The sequence below is a fragment of the Misgurnus anguillicaudatus genome, chromosome 4 (assembly GCF_027580225.2).
Source record: "Misgurnus anguillicaudatus chromosome 4, ASM2758022v2, whole genome shotgun sequence".
NCBI classification, from domain to species: Eukaryota; Metazoa; Chordata; class Actinopteri; order Cypriniformes; family Cobitidae; genus Misgurnus; species Misgurnus anguillicaudatus.
In genome coordinates this window covers 8,829,691-8,850,351 of record NC_073340.2, presented here as the reverse complement: position 1 = coordinate 8,850,351, position 20,661 = coordinate 8,829,691, and the positions used below count along the sequence as shown (strand labels likewise).

Sequence of the window (20,661 nt, the reverse complement as noted above, 5' to 3'; positions counted from 1 at the left end):
AGGTGCCATGTGGGACTCACCCCTTCTTTTCGAAACGCATAGTGAAGTTACGATACCCACCACTGGACAAACACGTCATCGTCTGAGACAACGTAGTAACACAACGCGCTCTATAAAACAGTTTGTCCATTTAGGGCTATTGTAGAAACATGACAGCGCGAAATGTTGACTTTTTATATAAGGGGACTAGCGGTGTATGTAGATAAAATGGCTCATTCTAAGCATTTTATTTTGTAGGGTCTTTATACACCACTGATGATATAGTTATGTATGTTATATTGCATATCTGTCAAGAGATCCTTCTAAAAGTCCCACATTGCACCTTTAAGCTTTATTCCCCCTTTTTTGCTTTATTAAGTGTGTAATATTGCAGTTTGAGAATAAAAAATATCTAGTTACAAAGCTCCACTCTATGAAGTCTATAAACTTTAAAATAAAAACGCTTTTCAATAACAACAATGAACCTCTCTTTGGGGCTACATTGCAATTTTGCATACTGTGACATCACAGTTTCACTCATTTAAATAATTCCCACCCAACGCATATGCTGGGCTGAGGTCTGGTTGAGTTGTCAAGCGACACTAATTCTGTGTTTAATAAAATGTCTAATTTGTAATGCACTGTAAGTCGCTTTGGATAAAAGCATCTGCCAAACAAATAAATGTAAATGCAATGTATAGATTGACGAATGTTGATGTAGTTTTATTTTTTGTTTATTCCGTATGTTCACAGCAAATTCTGGTCTTTGGAATAAACTCCCTGGTAGTTAAAGGGACACTCCACTTTTTTTGAAAATATGCTCAGTTTCCAGCTCCCCTAGAGTTAAACAATTGATTTTTACCATTTTGTAATCCATTCAGCCGATCTCCGGGTCTGACGCTAGCACTTTTAGCATAGCTTAGCATAATCCATTGAATCTGATTAGACCATTAGCATCACGCTTAAAAATAACAAAAGAGTTTCTCATTCTGGCGAAATAATCACAGACTTTGTTGCGGTAACATGGCTGCAGGAGGCGCAATGATATTATGCAGCGCCTGAAAATAGTCCCCTGCTATTACAAGTAGCCAAGGGGACTATTTTTAGGCAGCAGCCATGTTACAGCAGCAAAGTCCTTGATTATTACGCCAGAATGAGAGTATAGTTCCTGCCATATCTGCCTAGAAAATCACAACTTTTAATTTTCTGTCGGTTTTAGTACACGATGTAACTTCAGAAGAGTCAAGTTTTAAATAGGAAAAATATCAAAACTCTTTGGTCATTTTTGAGCTTAATGCTAATGGTCTAATCAGATTCAATGGACCGCGCCAAGCCATGCCAAAAGTGCCACCGCCAGACCCAGAGATCGGCCGAATGGACCCCAAAACTACAAAAATCAAATGTTTAACTCTAGGGGAGCTGGAAAATGAGCATATTTTTTAAAGAAAGTGGAGTGTCCCTTTATAAATCAACTGAATCTAAATGTACATGCATGACCATCAAATCAACTCCAATGGAGAGTTAAAATGTAACAAACCCAACAAAAGAAAGCTTCATGCTGCAATGCATGCTGGGTATCAACATAGTACTAAACTATTTCATGAATCCCAGCATGCATTGCGGTTTATCGTTTTATCTGAATTAGTTTGGTGGTTGTCACCATTGTTGAGATTTGTAGGATGAGTGATGATGTCTGGATGTGTCAGTATTTTTGTTCTGTTTACCTTATCACAGTTCATTTACAAACCAGAACATTTATAACAGTCACAAAAGGATCAACCTTATTATGTAAAGATGCTTAATTTGATCTCATTGTGACGTCTTTATAAAAAGCAACAAATTTCAACTCAACAATGCACATGTGTTTCTTTTTAAAAAAGCATACAAACACTGAAAAAAGAAAAGAAAGGTTTAACTTAATGAAAGTTAAAGGGGACATATCATGAAAATCTGACTTTTTCCATGTTTAAGTTTTATAATTGGGTCCCTTCTATCAACATTGAAAATGTGACAAATAACAACCTAGTAACTTAGTTTTGGTAAACCATTCTCTGCAAGCATGAGAAAATAGGTCATTCAAATTTGGCTCCCTATAATACTGCCCATTAACACTCTGGGGTCGACTGCGGCGCGGGCTCTTTATTTTTCATTCACTCCGCAAAGAGACTTAGATAACTCTGCTGATTTTGGACATACAGATATGATTTATACATCATTTAAAACGTTAAAGTGTCTAATTTTTTTCTGTCCACTCCCAATAAAAACTAAAATAAGAAAATAAACATGATGCGTGTTTTGTTCTCTCTCCCTCAGTGAAGTCCTTTCTCAAACGCGTCAGAAAAATAAACTGTAACTTAACGAATACTTGTCATAGAAACAAAAGATAAATGTCTACATAATGCTTGGAATGTCAGCTTTTAAATGATGTAAGTGAGATCAAAAACATATATTGTCATTCGGTTTAAACTGTATGAGAAGGAGGAGAAGTACCGTCTCTCTCTTGTTACCTGATTATCTGTAATGAGATGAGATCGCCACACCCCCGCGCCATTGAAGTCCATATGCATAACTCGTGCCTCCTGCAGTCAATGGATACGCAATTCACAATCCAGTCTCTCCATTGCTTGTTGTTTCATCCGAATGCACCAAACACGACATCTAAATCCTTATTTACTTGCATATGTGTGTCAGTATCTCCAGACGCGAGTGTTTTCTTTGTTCTTCCGTCAAACATTTCACGCGAGGGGAACACGCATAAACAAACACACGAGTCAGGAAACTCGACGCGGTTTTTGGTATTCTTATAAAATACGCGATTGCAAACAGTACAATCCTTATTTAGTTGCGTCTAAGCGCATATCTCCGCACAGAAAGTTTATTAAACACAGGATCACTCGCGTGTGCACACATACTGCTTTCATGATCAACATGTGAGGGACTAATGGTGGCGACTGTAAAGAAAGATTGATACATTTTTACACGCTTGTCCCTTGTTGTGTTTCTACTATAATGATTACAAAAACACAAATACGAGTCCAGACAACGATAGGCAGTTTTTATTTTGAGCTGTTTACTGCACAAAAGTAAAACTCTCGCTGGCCAACCAAACACTACCCTGTGTTCATTTTTACGATGGCCTAAACAGTACCTTTACTATGGTTTTTAAAGGTATACTTGTGAAATTAATGGAAATATTTCTATATATACACACATTATATATATATAATTTTTTGTTATAAATTCCCAAGTAAACCTTATCATGGTTTTACTACAGAGAAAGTTACATTCCTGTTGAACATCCCCACAAGGCTCATTATGTGGCTCATTATGCAACTCTTTTGCTCCTCAGCTGTCAATCACTGATTATTCAGGAGCTATCCCACCTCCACGCATACAGCCTTTCCCAGGAAAAAGTGTCTTAGAAATTGTAAATCAATATATTGCTTTATGTGAATGAGTAGGCCGAATGATTTTCACATAATTTTGAAGAAAAAACTCTAGACTACTAGATCCTGTTTTGAAAAGTCTTGGGAAAACATGTTTAGAATGAGTTTTGTGGACTTGTATCAATGACTTAAAAATTTAGCTTTTTCAAAAACCACGCATAAACATTTTTCTCTCAAAAATACACACATGTACATACATGTTAATCATATAATATTGTAGCCCAGTTTGTGCTGAACGCAGTGTTATGAGAATTTTGCCATTTATATGTTTTTAAGCAACTGAAAAAAGCACAAATGTCAGTACATGTCAAAACTTCCCCAGGGCCCTAAAAACCCCTTAGACCCCAGAGGGTTAATTTGCACAATCCAACCACGGCACTGGCATTTAGTTCAGAGATCAGCTCATTTACATTATAAAGGACACACCCAAAAATGGCACATTTTTGCTCACACCTACAAAGTGGCAATTTTAACATGTTATAATAAATTATTTATATGGTATTTTGAGCTTAAACTTCACATATGTACTCTGGGGATACCAAAGACTTATTTGACATCTTAAAAAAGTGTTGTGAAATGTTCCCTTTAAGAGTCAAGGGCTTAACTAAAGCACACACTGATCACCACGATGGTGGTTTGTTGAAATGTAAATATTTTTTCAATATTATTGGAGAGTGCAAACATAATTGATTCAATGGGATTAAAATTGACATTAAGTCTCTAAAACTTTCGAACAATGCCTGGAAAAGTCGCTACATTTGTCCCTAGTTGCTTTCTTAGAAAAGTCACTAAATCGCCAAGTTGACAACACTGTTTCATGCTGCTGAACCAGGGTCGTGTAATGGCACACTTTCTTACCATTTAACTCTAAGGCCTAGTCCACACAGACACGGGTACTTTTATAACCCTGACTTTTTTCCGCGGTTCGGCCGTTCATCCACACGGAATAAACCGAACATTTTTGAAAACCCCTGCCAGGGTAAGTATTTTAAGAAACGCTGGTTGCAGTGTTGTCGTGTAGACAGTACAACTGGGTTTTTTGCTTCTGATTAAGGCTTCTCATTGGCCAACGTGGCTTTACGATTAGGGTTATATCACCGCCTGCTGGTGTGGCATGCTTTTGACAGCGCGTGATCACGTGGTTTTGCGTGTTCATGTAGGCGGAGATTTCTTTTAAACCGAGCATGTGCGGAAGGGATTTGTTTTAAACCGCAGGAAGAAAAACTCTGGTTATAAAAATACCCGTGTCCGTGTGGACTAGGCCTCAATGTGGAGTTAAAACATGCTCCTGAACACCAATTTATAAACTCCTAAAAACAACACAGCCAGGGAGTATCCCACAACACAAATTGTAGTCGGAGTTAAAAAAAAACACACTGTCACACCTAACCCTAACTCCTAATTTTTCAACTCCAGAAATTTGCTGTGTTGAACTACTAAGGCAAAAATGACAGCATTGTTACTGTTTACACCTGAGAAGCTGAAGCTCACATTTGTGGGACATTTCCAACACAGTATTGCTGTGTTGTTTACCAGCAGCCATATCACCCTGTAGCCCAAGACAGCTTGCCCACTGAAGCTAAGCAGGGCTGAGCCTGGTCAGTACTTGGATGGGAGACCACCTGGGAAAAACCAGGTTGCTGCTGGTAGTGGTGTTAGTGAGACCAGCAGGGGGTGCTCACCCTGTGGTCTGTGTGGGTCCTAACACCCCAGTATAGTGACGGGGACACTATACTGTCAAAAAAGCACTGTCCTTCGGATGAGACGTTAAACCGAGGTTGTGACTCTCTGTCGTCATTGTAGGGGTGTGCCCTGGCATCCTGGCCAAACTTGCCCATTGGCCTACTAATCATCCCTCATACTAATTGGCTATATCACTCGGTCTCCTCTCCACTAATAAGCTGGTGTGTGGTGAGCAGTCTGGCGCAATATGGCTACCGTCGCATCATCCAGGTGGATGCTGCACATTGGTGGTGGTTGAGGAGATTCCCCCGTTCATATGTAAAGCGCTTTGAGTACTGAGAAAAGCGCTATATAAATGTAAGGTATTAATTAATTAATTATAAGCCAATAACAACACAATACTCCAGCCTGACCAATCAGAGCATTTCAGTAGGAGGGTGATTCTCACGAAAACTTGGTTTTAAAAATGTCAAGCATGAAAATGTAAAAATTGCTTAAATTTACTTTTTTTCCCACCAGACATTGAAAAACAAAGTCTGGAGTAAATGGGAACATTAATTTAAAAACTTTTACTTATCATTTAACACTTTTTGTAACATAATTTAAAAAATTAGTCCTAAAAAATCTCATTACCGCAACAGTCAGAAAACATCAACACTGACATATTTTCAAAATGACATGACAAACCTGAAAGAACATAATTTGGAGATTCTGCACATGCATTTAAAATCAAAGTATTATGCTTCTATTAATTAAATTAACATTTAATAAGCATCTGTTGCGGTAATGATAATCAAAATGTCGTGTAAGCATTCTGACAAGACAATATTTCATATTAACTGTAAAAAAATGTAGCCATCTTGAAGTAACTGGTCCATGTGCTTGGTCCAACCTGATCTCACGAATTTCCGTGGCATAGTCACGGAATTTTGTGCTCATTTTTCCGTGACATTCTCACGGATCTCCGCATATTTCCGTGGCCCTGCCACGGACTTTCTTTTCCGTGGCATTCTCACGGATTGGTTACTCAACTGTTTTGTCCTATTTTCTTACCATTTTCGCTTCTGTTTAGGGTTAGATTTACATAAAATGACATCCCTACCCAAACCCAACTCTAACCCCAATGCCAGGTGACAATTGATTAAAGTTTAGAAAATATAAAAGAATACATCAGAAAAAATTGTATAAACCAATACTTACAGTGACAAAGTAATGCAAGCACCAGATCTGACCCTAAGCCGAAGCGACAATGGTTTGAAAATAGGAAAAAGCAGTTGAGTAACCAATCCGTGAGAATGCCACGGAAAAGAAAGTCCGTGGCAGGGCCACAGAAATATGCGGAGATCCGTGAGAATGTCACGGAAAAATGAGCACAAAATTCCGTGACTATGCCACGGAACTTTGTGAGATCATGTTGCAACAATCACTCAAAATCAAACTTTATTAAAATTCTGTATGTGTGCTTAAACTGTTCTCAAAAAGCATTATTTTCGAATAATTTAAAGGACCAGAGTCAATTATTTCGCTTATACCCCGGGTTACCGCAGACATTGCTAAGACATTACTCTTGTGTTTCTTTTAAGACATTTGTTAGGTCAGGTGTGTGTTTATCAAAAAATAATGCATACCTGTGGAACATTTTTCAACCAATCAGAATAAAGCATTCAATAACCCTTTGGTATAACTGAAAAATAATGTGTTAAGCATGAAAACCTATTGTAGTAGACCCCAAAAACAAAATCAATAATCATGTTTCTCATAATAATTTAAACAAATAGTTAAATATCTGATAGCTAACAATGCTCTTTAGGGGCATAAGGGCTGAATCATGGGCTTTTTGGCCTGACATTTGAAATTACCCACCCTCAATGGAGCTGAATAGTGCTGTGTGTTATCACCTTCAGACAATCAGAATAGGCTCTTTTGTTGCAGGTCTACAAATAAAGTCGCAGTGTTTAAAATTAGACCGAGTGTAGGGAGGTGCTGTGAAAGCGTCTGTATGGCTGGAAAATCTGAGATATTGTGTCTTAATGATTATATATCGTAGTGCATTTATTTTTCATTTATTTGTAAATCACAAATGGGGATTCTTTTCATATCCTCTTATGCCTTTGAGATGTTATCCTTTTAATTCGGATTATGATCTCAAAGTCAGGCTTACCTTACTGTTTTTTCTCTTTACAGTGAATGGATTTCATGGCAATGGTAGCCCGTTGCATCAGACCGAACAGTCACGTGTGGTAATGCGAAAGTCAAGCACAGAACAACAGGTATGGAGGATCTGTCATATGTGGTCTTAGTCTCTCTGGTCTACTTTGATTAAAATGCCTTTGTTGAGCTTGAAAACTTTATCTGTATCGTTCTCACCTTCATTCCTTTTTATATCAATAGGTCATTATTCACAGTTAACATGCACCCTAATAATACGATTATAATGAGATATTTGCAATATTGCGATTTTACTTTTACCTCAATACTTTGATAAAAATAATGTGAATTTAAATGATGTAATCTAAGAAGACAAGATAAGATATCTACTGTATATTGACTTATATTGACCATATAGGTACTGCAGATATAATCTATAGTAGTATGATATGAAAAAAAAACGATCTTAAAATTGCTCTTTAAAATAGAGCAAATGGGGCTTGTCTTTCCTCTCTCTCTCACCACCCACTCTCGTTTTCTTCCTTACTTCATCCTTGAATACCTCGGGGTGGGGATAACAACTTACAGTATATACTCTACTGTAGCAACTCACATCACACAAGCAAACATATGCCTCACCCCATCCCAAAGAGCTGGACCTGCATCGTAACACTATGTCTGATTTGAAGCGTAGATTTCACACTGGGTTTTATGTTTTTCCTCAGAGTCCTGTGTCTACATCACCCACCAGGAAGCTGGAGCGGGAAACCACAATAACAGTGAGTACAGCAAAACACACCGCATCAGCAACACGCATCTACAGGATAGAAAAAGCTCCAGCAAAACAAAAAGTGTCAACGTAGCGCCCTAACCATCGCGATTTATGTTATGCATGACAAACAGATACCTCTGTTGTGGCAGAAACCGATACATGTGTATAATATACTTGGTAACTGCAGTATAGATTTGTATAGATGATGAAATAACATCCTGTGGGATGAAAGAGAGGCTCTGACCGTAAGTAGTACTTTTATTTTCGCTGCCTCCGAAGCTTCCGAGCGGTGCACGACAGAACCACGGCGTGGAGAAGAAAACAGAGACGCCACATGCTCAGTTACCATGGCAACAGGGGCAGTGCCATCTATTAATGAATGTTGCAATGGGAGAGGCACATTGCGAGAGAGACACGCCGTGCTCTCTGAACAAATATAACGCTTGACGGCTCGCCATAGTTAATGTCAATAGGGTTGCTTGTAAGGCGTATAATTAGATGGTTATGAGACATTTAAGGGTGTTTTATTGATGATCGAGCTGTGCACATGTATTTACATTACGCTGGGGAATATTCACCGTCCAGAACAGCACTGATAAGCAAAACGTTGCTGTGTATGTAGAGGTCTTTAATGATGTTATACTACAAGGGAGATGCAGATTTTAACCTCATTTTAGTGCACTTGCTTGAAAGTAGATTTTACGTAGAATGGTGCCTTATGAAAATTAACCATGTTTTTTAGCTTATTGGTTACCATTGGCAAAACCATGGTTTTACTACAGTAACCGTGGTTTAGTTGTGTTTTTTTGTAGAACAACCATGTTTTTTTATTTTAACTGTAGTAAGTCTTTAACATCATAAATGTGACGAATTTACTGACTCAACTCCTGAACAAATAAGCTGTGAGAGGATTAAACTTTGTTATATTATTACAAAACCTGAATAGGCTGCTTTTCAGGGTTGCCAGGTCAGTGCTCTTTATGCAAAATTGAGCTACTTTAAAGGATTAGTCCATTTTCTTAAAAAAAATCCAGATAATTTACTCACCACCACGTCATCCAAAATGTTGATGTATTTCTTTGTTCAGTCAAGAAGAAATTATGTTTTTTGAGGAAAACATTCCAGGATTTTTCTCATTTTAATGGACACCAACACGTAACAGTTTTATTGCAGTTTAAAATTGCAGTTTCAAAGGACTCTAAACGATCCCAAACGAGGCATAAGGGTCTTATCTTGCGAAACGATTGTAATTTTTTACAAGAAAAATAAGAAATATGGACTTTTTAAACTTCTCGTCTATCTTCGGTTCTGTGATGCAACCGCAACCTCGCGTAATTGCGTAATGCAGTGGAAAGGTCACGCGTTACATATATGAAACGCACATTTGCGGACCATTTTAAACAATAAACTGACACAAAGACATTAATTAGTATCATTCGACATACAACAACGTCGGAGCGGTCCTCTTTCTCCACACTTTTAAACACTGGGGCGTAGTTTCGCAAACATCCTCCATGACCTCTTGATGTGATGACGTATTACGTGAGGTCACGCAGGCGCATCACAGGACCCGAGATGGACGAGAAGTTGTGGTTTGAAAGTGCATATTTTTTATTTTTCTTGTCAAAAATGGCAACGTTTCGCTAGGTGGGACCCTTGTGCCTTGTTTGGGATCGTTTGGAGTCCTTTGGAACTGCCATTTTGGGCTGCATTGGAGCTGTTAAGTGTTGGGGTCCATTGAAGTCCATTAAAATGAGAAAGGTCCTGGAATGTTTTCCTCAAGAAAGGCATGGTTTCTTCTCGACTGAACAAAGAAAGACATCAACACCCTGGATGACATGGTGGTGAGTAAACCATCTGGATTTAAAAAAAAAATAGACTAAACCTTTAACACTATTGCTATGTTCGCAGGGTTAAAGCGACCCCAATAATGTGATATTTAGCCTCGGGTATACGAATGTTTAGCAGATAAACCCTTCCAAAAATGCAGATTTTACCCCTCAGAACATGATTTTTACTGGAGGCCCCCCATTGACACGTTTTGGGCTAGTTTTGAGTAGCAATTGGGTTTTCCTGTGAAAACCTGGCAACCCTGCTGCTATTATCCTGACTCAGACATATATGAGTCATGGTACCACTGGTAATCACAGTCACAAAGAGCTATTCACAAGAGGTTCCAGAATATACATAAGATTAGATAGCAATAGAAAAACCAACTAACCGTTACATTTAAATGCTATGTAGGCTCAAGGACATTACTTTCAGTTTTACTGCAAGATCAACATTTATTACAGTTTGCTAGTTAGTTTGCGGGACATTGGCACTCCAGGACTGACATTGTCTACCCCTGGTCTAGGTTAACTATAGACCCAATATAGTCCAGCTATGAGTAACGCACTTCTAACCAAAATAAACTTGAATTTGGTTACATGTCGTTTTTGCCAAATAACTTGTGAGATATAGGATATTCCATCATGTATACAAAGTCAGCAGTGATTAGAAAGTGTGTTCATTTTGTTTTGAGTTATTTGGTTATAAAATTTTTACTGACAGCCCAAATGTTGTCTTGTTTTAGCCAAGGGGCAACTTTCTGGTCTCTTTCATGAATCCAACACGGAAGTGCCTGGGGCCGTTCACATATCGCGTCTTTTGCACGCTCAAGTATGTTATTTGAAATGGAAGCGATTCACACATGGTTGTATTTTCCAGCCGCATCCGCATCTAGTTAAAAACATCTCAACTTTTCAGAATGGTCATGTGACAACAATGAACCAATCAGCTTCTTCACCTTTTACATTACTTTGAAACCTCAGCAGAAAATTTGAGGAGCGGCTCATAATCGTGATTCATTTACAGACGCCTAAGGAGCACAACTGCCCGAGCGCTTTGGAAAGAAGGAGAAAATGGCACGTCTAGCTTTTATCACGTGTTTTTAGGCACGACATTTGAACTGCTTGTTAAACCGCAATTAATCGACTGGCCGCTAGAGATTGGCTACAGAAGGGAGTCAATCCCATAGACCCCCTATGTTAAAATGCCCAACTTTACAGCAGAAAATAATATATTTACAGCCTGGTACAAAAAGTGTTTTTGGTCTATATAGCTAATTTTACCCTTCATGGCAACTGCATGGGGGGGGTCAATTTTTGTAACTCATCCGTTTGAATTATATTAAGCCTTAAAGTTCTGCATAATTAAGGGCGTGACCACTTAGGTGACAGGTGATTTGCAGCTGCTGTCACTACCGTCGATCTAGGCGGATGTAGTTTCAGCAACCGGGCATCTCAGCTCCATCCATGTTGCACCTCGTTGCCTATTTCTGCTTATCTGCGAGTGACGCATGGTGACACGCTCCCAAGATGGCAACGGCAAGCCCCACCAACTTTGGGCTTTAAAAATGCGCTACCGATGGACATCATGGACACTATGTCCATATTTTATACAGGCTGTGTCTGAAATCTAAAGCAGCTGACATGTTGCCTTGCTCCCTCATGAGTATATGACTTTTGTGGCATGAAGGCAGCTCCAGGAAACACATTCGGACAGCCTTCATAGGCAGCGTAATGAAATTCTGTTTGAAATATAAACAGAGACCGCCTTTGTGATAACTAATCCCATATTTGAAAACTACAATACTAATTTCTCACTAGAAATGCAATCAAAAGGTGTAAAATGTGAAAATATTACTTTATTTACACAAAATTTGTGCTTCAGCTGCTTTCTTGGCCGCCATTTATGTTTTCGTACTTGACCAGGCTCGACCAATCGCATTTTCTGACCACGTCCACACATAGAATTGTGGGACAAGATATTTAAGGTATCTCTGGAGACAGGAAGTAAACCAAACATTGGATTCGGATGCAGCCACAGTCTCCCTACTAAAATATTCAGCTAAGACCAGCATTAGCTGGTTAGCTGGTTTTAGCTGGTCTCCCAGCTTTGTTTTAGCTAGTATTGCTGGTGTAGCACGCTGGTCTAGCTGTGTTTTGGTCACTTTTTAAGCTGGTCTAGCTGGACTTAGCTGGTCAGGTTGGTAGACCAGCTGACCTACCAGGTTTGTCAGGCTGGGAGAACCAGCTTAGACCAGCTACTGCCACCTTAAAACCAGCTACCAACTTATGCTGGTCTTTGCTGGATTTTTCAGTAGGGTATGGTTTTAGCCTAGACGTCTGGGCTCTGTTTGAATGGCTATTAGACATCTTTTAAATGCAAAATTACTTGCTGGGAAGCTGGTTTATGCTGGATTAATTTTGTCTTGGTGCTGGTCTACGCTCTATGATGTCATAGAAGAACCCTTTTTGGTTTCCCAAAGAACCATTTAGTTAAAGGATCTTAAAAGAACACATTTGTTCAAGTCAAAGAAGCATTATTTATATATTTATCTTAAGCCTGTAGAATTTTTCATTTTCAAAGAAACGTTTGCGTAACAGAAAGGTTCTTTGAATGTGAAAGGTTCTTGGAACCACACACCCTAAAAAAACTTTTAGGAACCTTTATTTTTAAGAGTGTATTGGTGTTCATCGTTGCTGTATATACAACCATGCTGTTCACTCAGAATGGCCTGTCTTTTAAAATTGCCTGCCAAAGGCAAACTTGCTAGCTAAGCAAGTTAAGAAATCATGATAGGGCACCAGCATACCAGCACTTTTTGTTGAGGACCATGTTGGTCTTTTCAACAAGAATCAGTCACAGAGCAGCAAAGCTTTGTGGGTAGAAAATCATCTCTGATGTCACCCTTCCCAGCTCCCTTCTGGATTATTGTTAGCTTTCAGTTCTTCCTCTGCTTTTCCAGTAACACATTCCACTCAAGACTGACTGACTAGCAGACAAAAGAGAGTATTAACCGGCCCGTGCCAACTGTCAGATCCTTTCATGTACGCCTAAGATGTGAAGTTCTTCCAGCACACAAAGGATACTTTGAACAAGGGGTAGTAGGGTGCACAGTGCGATTCAACTGTGTTTTACAGTTCGCTTTGGACAATTTAATAAAACAAGACTGCCAGCTAGAGTAAATATGCATAGCCAAGGATCTGGATCTGTTTATTTTAATTATTCTGTAAACATCTCAAACAAACTTGGTTATTTTTTCTTCCTCTTTTTGTCTCTCTATCTCCATCATTTAATCATACATTGCCACAAGAGAGAATTTCCTTTCACGTTGCTTTGAGATGTGCTAACATGGAGAGCTGATAATTCCCATCATGCCGACAGTGACGTAGACCTCTCTGCTTGTATTTGCTTCATCAGCTCAGACTTTTATATTTGCTACATTAAATGCAAACACATTATCTGAAACTTCTCATATTATCCACATTCAGTCTGACCAAACTCTGCCAAAGCACAATGTAGAACTGTCTCGTTGAAAGATTAGTGCATGGATCCTGAGGAACCTTTAGTGATTGTGAAACAAATGAATGCACATTGTTTAGGGTATGCAGAAAAGTCCAGCTCATAGATGTTGCAGAACATTACAAACAAGAAGTGAGAGAATAGTTGCAATATGAGCCCAATTCTGTGCCATTTCCTCTTTTGGTGTAATGCAGAATTAAAACATTATGCAATTTGTGGTGAGCGTCGTTTAAATGGAGAGGGAAGTTTTTCTTTGCTACCATTCCATCATGGTCAGCATCATACAGTACATTCCTGTAGTGGGTGGCAATGTCAGCTCTTGTGGCAGCTGATGTTTTGAATGTTGGATATATCAAGTAGGACCATTTATTATGATATGGAAACGTTCACGGAAAATGCTGAAGAAAGGTGATGTGATGCACTCTAAAAAGTACACGGCACAAAATGATTTTCAATTAATCTGATCAAGTTTCAGGTTTGTCAAGTGTACAGATTGACAGTGACAGATTGCACATTGAAATGCTTAAATGAGGCACAGCAGAAAATAACAAAAAATATGGGTTACACTTTACTTGAACGGGTGTTCATAAGACTGACATGACCCTTTCATTATCATGACATAACACGTGTAACACGTTTATGCACGTTTATGACATTAAGTGTCATTCGCTCAATTATGTTATTTTTAATGCAAAGATGACATTGTTTGAGATGTCTTTGTTATGACAACTTGACATTAACCAATACATCATAACTTGTCATGACAACTTGACATTACCAAGACATCATAATTGACCACTTTTTACCAGTGATACAAATTGAGTTTGTCATTAAAATATCATTAAGTGTGAATATAGTTTTATAAAAGCGTCATGAATATTTTTCTTGACCTCACACAGTGGTGCAAATATTATTTATCATTAAAATGTTATTAAGTGTTAAACTCTGTCAAATTGTTTTATTACAGGGTCATGAATATTCTTCAGTTCAAAATGTTTTTTTTTTGTTTCCTCCAGGTGTTAGAGAAATAAAATCAATCATCCAATAAATAATAATAAAAATAATACTAATTAAAATTGATACAATTATATTTTATTGCATTTGGAAACCAATTCATCTAAAATTAAATGAAAACAGTACCATAATGGGTTAAACCATGCAGCGTTGGGTCCATATCACTGAAAAACAGTAAATTACATTAAATTCATTAAAGGTGCAGTGTGTAATTTTTAGAAGGATCTTTTGACAGAAATGCAAAATAATATACAAAACTATATAATCAGGTGTGTATAAAGACCTTTCATAATAGGGGTCAGATCCATGGACATAAATACATGTGTATATATAGAGACCTTATAGATTAACCCTGCCCATTGGAGCTGACGTATCAGTACGGCCACCATCTTGGATGGGTCCCCAGTGCGCCCCCTGCATTGGATTTTTTCTACAATAATCATACCTTCCTGAATTTCGGGAGGAGCCTAAACATTCAATCCTTTTGAGAGCCTATTTAAGCGAGTCAATCTTCACGCCTTCCCAGTGACGATTTAACCGGCATCCCTCCTTCTCCACAAATCTTCTCCTTTTTTTGCTCATTCCTTTCTCCGCACAGCCTTAGCATGGGGGGATTTGAACTTGGGGCTCGAGGCGAACCTTGAGTTCGAGCTCCCTCCGAGGACAGCAAGCCAAGTTTTTTTTAGCCATCATTCAATAAACTGAATGCACAGGCGAACTAGTGAACTGGATTTTCAGACGTAAGTAACGTTAGTTACAATGACATAATATTAAATGGTAAAATAACAATTTACTTGTAAATTTACTTTCTCCCCAATGTCTCCGATTGACTCTGGTGCTAGCGTAGAGTGAGGTGACCCATCCGATATGGCGGCGACGCTGGATGCGTTCCAGCACGTCATGAGGTGTCTACGTATATTATGTCTATGGTAAGAGCTGTCAGAGACCAAAGTCGTTTCTCAATACCAAGTATGCCAAACTCAGACTTGTGTCCTTCATAGTTCGAACTTGCAAGTTCAGACTCGGAAGAACGAACTCCTGACGCGAAATGCATTCTGGGAAACTTCGCTGTCATAAGTCCACACAAGTCTCCTCTGATGCATCCTCGATAAAATGGGCGGATCAAGAACACATCCGGGGATTTTATGTGAATTTGGGCTTAATGCGAACTTTGATTTGGAACAGTACTTGGTCCGCGACTGATGACACTTCATAAGTCCACAAGAACACAAGTACAGACAAGAACGCATATTGAGAAACGGCCCAATTGTTGTACTGTGGTGTACTGTGTGGCGTTTCGAGTATGGTAAAACAACATTTGTGAATATAGCCTAAATTACTAAATGTAAATAAACATGTGGAAGTCAGCACAAAGAGAGGTTCTGGGTGTCTGTTTCTGGTATAGCATTAGGTAAGCGGCACAAAGGTCATGGGTTCGAATCCCTGGGAGCTTGCTTCCGGACTAAATGCTTTGGCAGGGCATCTCTGGGTTCAATGTAATCGAATCGAGGATTTGGAGAACCGTGACACCCCTAGTAGACGCCTTATAGACTAACACTGCTTATTGGAGCTGAAGTATCAGCGCGGCCGCCATCTTGGATAGGACCATATGCTATTCAAATGTGTAGCAGTACTAGTCACATCATGCATGTCACGGTGACTGACTATAGACGTCCTCATGTTTTCTTTGTCTAAAAGCAGCTGGTTGGGCTCCATGCTGTGTTCTAATTGCTAAACAGATGTTTTTCTGAACGACTATTGCTGGAAGAGTTATTTAGTCTGTTTACAGCACAGAGACAGATCGCACCGATTGACCCTCTGTTAAAATAGCATGACGTTTATTGCCTTAGCTTTTAAATGTTCGAGTTTTTTCTTTAAGAACAGTGTGAAACGTGACTATATTTGGCTAAGGATGAACCCTGAGATAATGCCATGTTGATGTACATACATGCATATTTCCACGAGGTAAATTTGCAGCTCACTTGCTCATTTCTGTTAGTTATGTTTTCCAGTTTATACTGGAATTAAGCTAATGGTCATCATTTACTGGCTTGGGTGGAGACTGATGTGTTTGTGCCCTGTGTGGCATCATCTTTCCATGTAAGAGAATAACCATTCCTCCTGCCATAGTGTTAGCAATAGGACATGTATCTAGAGTGATAACAATTTTAAATATTTCATAATTTAAAGTTTTTTTTTGTCACTTCGTTTACTGTTCACTTGCTGACCCGCTGAAGAAGTTGAGTAAATTCTTCATCCTGCTGTGAATTTAATCCTACTGATTATCCTGGGCGATTTCTCTCTTCTCTCTCTTTTTCGCTGTAGATCAACAGTGTGACGTTCCCTCTTCCCCTGCACATGTCTGAACAGCAGCTGCTCAAACCAGATGAGTGGAGCTACTGTGATTATTTTTGGGTAAGGAAAAACTTGCTGAGAACCACTGAGAAACCTCAAAGATGTGAAATTGCATCATTTAAAAAACTCACAAACACCTCCCTATTATCTGCTTAAAGTTAAAGTAGACTTTTCTGATGTTTAACCGAATAAGCATCAGATTTCTCATCTGATTTGGGTAACTTTGATTTGAGAATATTCCACTAATCCTTCTCCAGAGCAAATCTGGCACCTTAGCACGGTCCTGTGCACATGAATCGTCCCTTTTCTTGTCTGTTGATCCAGGCAGACAAAAAGGACCCACAGGGAAACGCCACCATGTCAGGATTTGAGGTTTTACTGCAAAAACAACTGAAGGGAAAACAGATGCAGAAAGAGATGGCTGACTTTGTGCGGGAGAGGTAAACTTCAGACTGTCATCTCTTAACAGCGCCGTCTGAAAAGAAATACACAGCCTGCTGTTTTCAGAAATATGTTTTTTGAAATGATGTGGTAGCAAAGACACAATTTCTGTTATACTGTAGATGAAATTTTCCATGCATGGCGTTAGAAATTCTTTTAAAGTCCCCCTGTTTGTTTATATGTCTATGTGGTGTTTTTAATACTGTAAGCTCTGTGCCACTTCGTCATTCAACACCATTTTGCCAAAGCATTTTCTCCATAAAATTGGAAATGGTCTCATTCCTGCATTTCCAGAGTCACAAACATGTAACCAATCCAGGGTTTCCCGCAGAGAATTGGTTAGTTAAGGTGGTTCGGCAATCACAGGGGCGGGGCGTACGTGTCATGATGAAAATGAAAATATTTTTATTAAGAACACTTAAATAAAACTTAATTTTGAAGAAACTGTGACAGAAAATTAACACATACTAGATTATTAATGAATTAAATGTTTTTACCTCTAACGGAAATAGCTGCGTGATGAAGTGAAACTAAAGGGTTAATAAACACAAACTAAAGCAGATGTTGTAGAACGTCTGGCGAACGATGATAGTTAGCGCAAAAATTGTAAAAACTGATTATTTCCCACTATTAATACCATTATCTTAAAGGAGTGTAACTACTGTTGCATGTAAATAATGCACATAAATAATGTGAGCAAGAGCGCTCAACAATTATATCTAATCAACAGGCACGTGAAACCTAGCTAGCAGGTTGCTCAAACAACAAAATCACCAGCTAACTTTAAATTTGCAAGAACTATAGACTAATAACAGGCTTAAATAAAACCAAAACATAAGTACAGTTCTCACGGACACGTGTTTTATCAACTGGCTATCCGTGTGGCGCACGTGCCCACTCGCAGTGTGAAGCGCGTCCACGCTATTCTCCAAAATGCACTTGATGGCCTTTTGTGCATCAATTTTTTATTTTTTTTGCACGACCTAGTTAAGGCGGTAGGGTTACCTACCCTGCAATCACATTGACACAGTTAAATGTGTGGATCAATAGTTAGGGTTATAGATATTATGTATAGATGCGACATAGACTCAGCACTGAAACGATTGCAGCACAGCAATCGTCTTTTGTTATGCTCACACGTTAACATCAGCACTAAAAGATTAGTGCTGCAAAAGCACAGTTCATGTATGCATTGTGAGAAATCAAACTTAGCAAATGTGTCTAAAACTGCAGAATGTAGCATCTATTAACATAATATACCTATGGTGGTAAGAAAGATTCACATAGATCCACGTTTACCAAATGAAGCAAGGGTGTAGAGTGACATTCAAGCTGTTTTAAAGCATGACGAAATTACTGTGACAGGTAAAACCTTTATATATATATTTATATGCTATCATGATGATCAAAGATGATTTTAACTGATAAAATTATTGACTAGGGAGACTTTAAAAGTGAGGCTGGAGTTTTGGTTAACGGGATAGTTTGCCCAAAAATAAAAAGTGTTTCATCATTTATCTTCATGTTAATCCAACCCGGTATAAATTTGTTTTGCCGAACACGAAAATTTGAAGAGTTTGGTTCCAAAACGCAATAAATCTATTTTGACTAATTTCGGTAAAAATGTGTTTTGCAAATGTGTTCGGCAAAACAAATTTATACCGGGTTGGAACAACATGAAGATAAATGATGACACACTTTTTATTTTTTGGCAAACTATCCCGTTAACCAAAAAATGTGTTTTGCATTTTGCAAAATGCAATAAATCCATGACAAGTTGTTTTTGTAAAAAGCTATAAATCTATTGAATCAATATATAAATGTGCATTCATCTTTACCATGTTACATTCATTCACCATGTTATATTCATCTCAATCAAAATACTTACTTTGTCATATTAAGAACACTGTCATTGCTGCGGTTATACTTTAGACGTCGTCGCTGAACTTTTTTGACAGTGATCGGCTGTAAAATATTTTGGTCCTGCTCGATTTTTGTTGATTTCGCGTAAAATAATGTCAAGTTTTTCATAAGATCACCTGGGGTCGATGTGTTAGCATGACAGAAGCTTGACACTGTCTGGAGAACAAGCAACAGCCTACATTTTTTCTTCACTCGAGTGCCTCTCACAGAAATTATTCGATTTTGATGGCTTACAATTCTTCCCCATCACTAAAAACCACCACATGTTTGTCAATGCCATCAAAAGTATTATTTTGTTTGTTTGTTGATCACGAAGTACAAAGTAGATGAGGAAAACTAGGATTATGTGTGTATTCAAAGCACCGCCATCATTGTTTACAATGTGTGGGATGGTGCGCTGTGATTTGTTGAGTGGATTTATTGCATTCTGCAGATAAGGAGGAGTGGCGTTTATCGCGTTTTGGGAATAAAGGGAGAAAAGATGACAGAATAACACGGTGGATATCAGATTTTGCGTAAAATTAAGAATTTACTTTTTAATACTGACCTGATACAATACTGATTTTGGCAGTAACTCATTTTTTTTAAATGCCGTTCATTGCGTTTTGGAACCAAACTCTTCTCTTTGTTTACAAACATTCCTCAAAATATCTTCCTTTAAAATCCATTTAAAAAGACCATTACGAAAACTATCTAGTATTTTTATAATAGCAAGGCTAAACTATTATGGGAGTTGTCATTACAGTTTTTTTTTTTTAGAGCTACTGATAGTAAAACCATAGTTCATTATACAGAAACCATGGTTACAATGATGTAACCTTGATAATGAGAAGCCATCCATGGTTTTATGTGTGTTAGCTATGGTCTCACTACAAACACCACAGATATAACTATACGATTGCTTTTGCAAGATCTGTGGTAAAGTTTCAAAATATTTATATGTGATAGCTGTTATTCTTGTTGCCTTGACTAAACAACAACATACGGCACGCACAACTTCCGGAAACTTATTTCCTGTATTTCATTCATATCTGTAGTAGCTTTTATAGAAATGAGAAAATACCCTGCTGACTAGGTTGTTATGATAGATGCTTCTTCATTTTATATTAATCTTAATATTTCTACTGGTTTGTTTGCACAGAGATTTGGACTTAAAGAACTCCAGTTTAATAGTAATGTGTATAAGAGGTCACGCCAAATGTAATTTTCCCTGAGGAAAAACATTGGACAGTCTGGGAAGGAAATGACCCCAGTGTGTAAAAGTCAGGACACCACATCTGTGCTATGGCCTCATAGCACAGGCTTTATTTACATCACTGTCATATCTCAAGTTGTAAGTGTGGAATGTAGTATTGCACATTTTAGTTTACTTAACACAACTTTGCTGGTTTTATTTATCTCTGCAGGATCAAGATCGAGGAGGAGTATGCCAAGAATCTGTCAAAGCTCTCTCAGATCCCACTCGCAGCACAGGAGGAAGGGTATGTTTCTTTTGAAAAACTTAGGTTTGAATTTTATGCACAAAATCAAAAAAATGTTATAAAGTTTGAA

General features: G+C 38.3%; 1 protein-coding gene across 2 annotated transcripts in view; it reads left to right on the top strand.

Moving 5' to 3' along the window:
- LOC129421034 (growth arrest-specific protein 7) overlaps positions 1 to 20,661 on the top strand; it is an 80,425-nt gene that overhangs the window by 37,125 nt on the left and 22,639 nt on the right. For both annotated transcript variants that reach the window (XR_012369211.1, XM_055176310.2), the window contains exons 4-8: positions 7,293 to 7,378; positions 7,982 to 8,035; positions 16,717 to 16,806; positions 17,071 to 17,186; positions 20,517 to 20,591. Coding sequence is in view for 1 of the 2 variants with exons in the window: in XM_055176310.2 (XP_055032285.1) it covers positions 7,293 to 7,378; positions 7,982 to 8,035; positions 16,717 to 16,806; positions 17,071 to 17,186; positions 20,517 to 20,591 (421 nt within the window). In the remaining variant the exon portion in view is untranslated. The remainder of the gene's footprint in view (positions 1 to 7,292; positions 7,379 to 7,981; positions 8,036 to 16,716; positions 16,807 to 17,070; positions 17,187 to 20,516; positions 20,592 to 20,661) is intronic.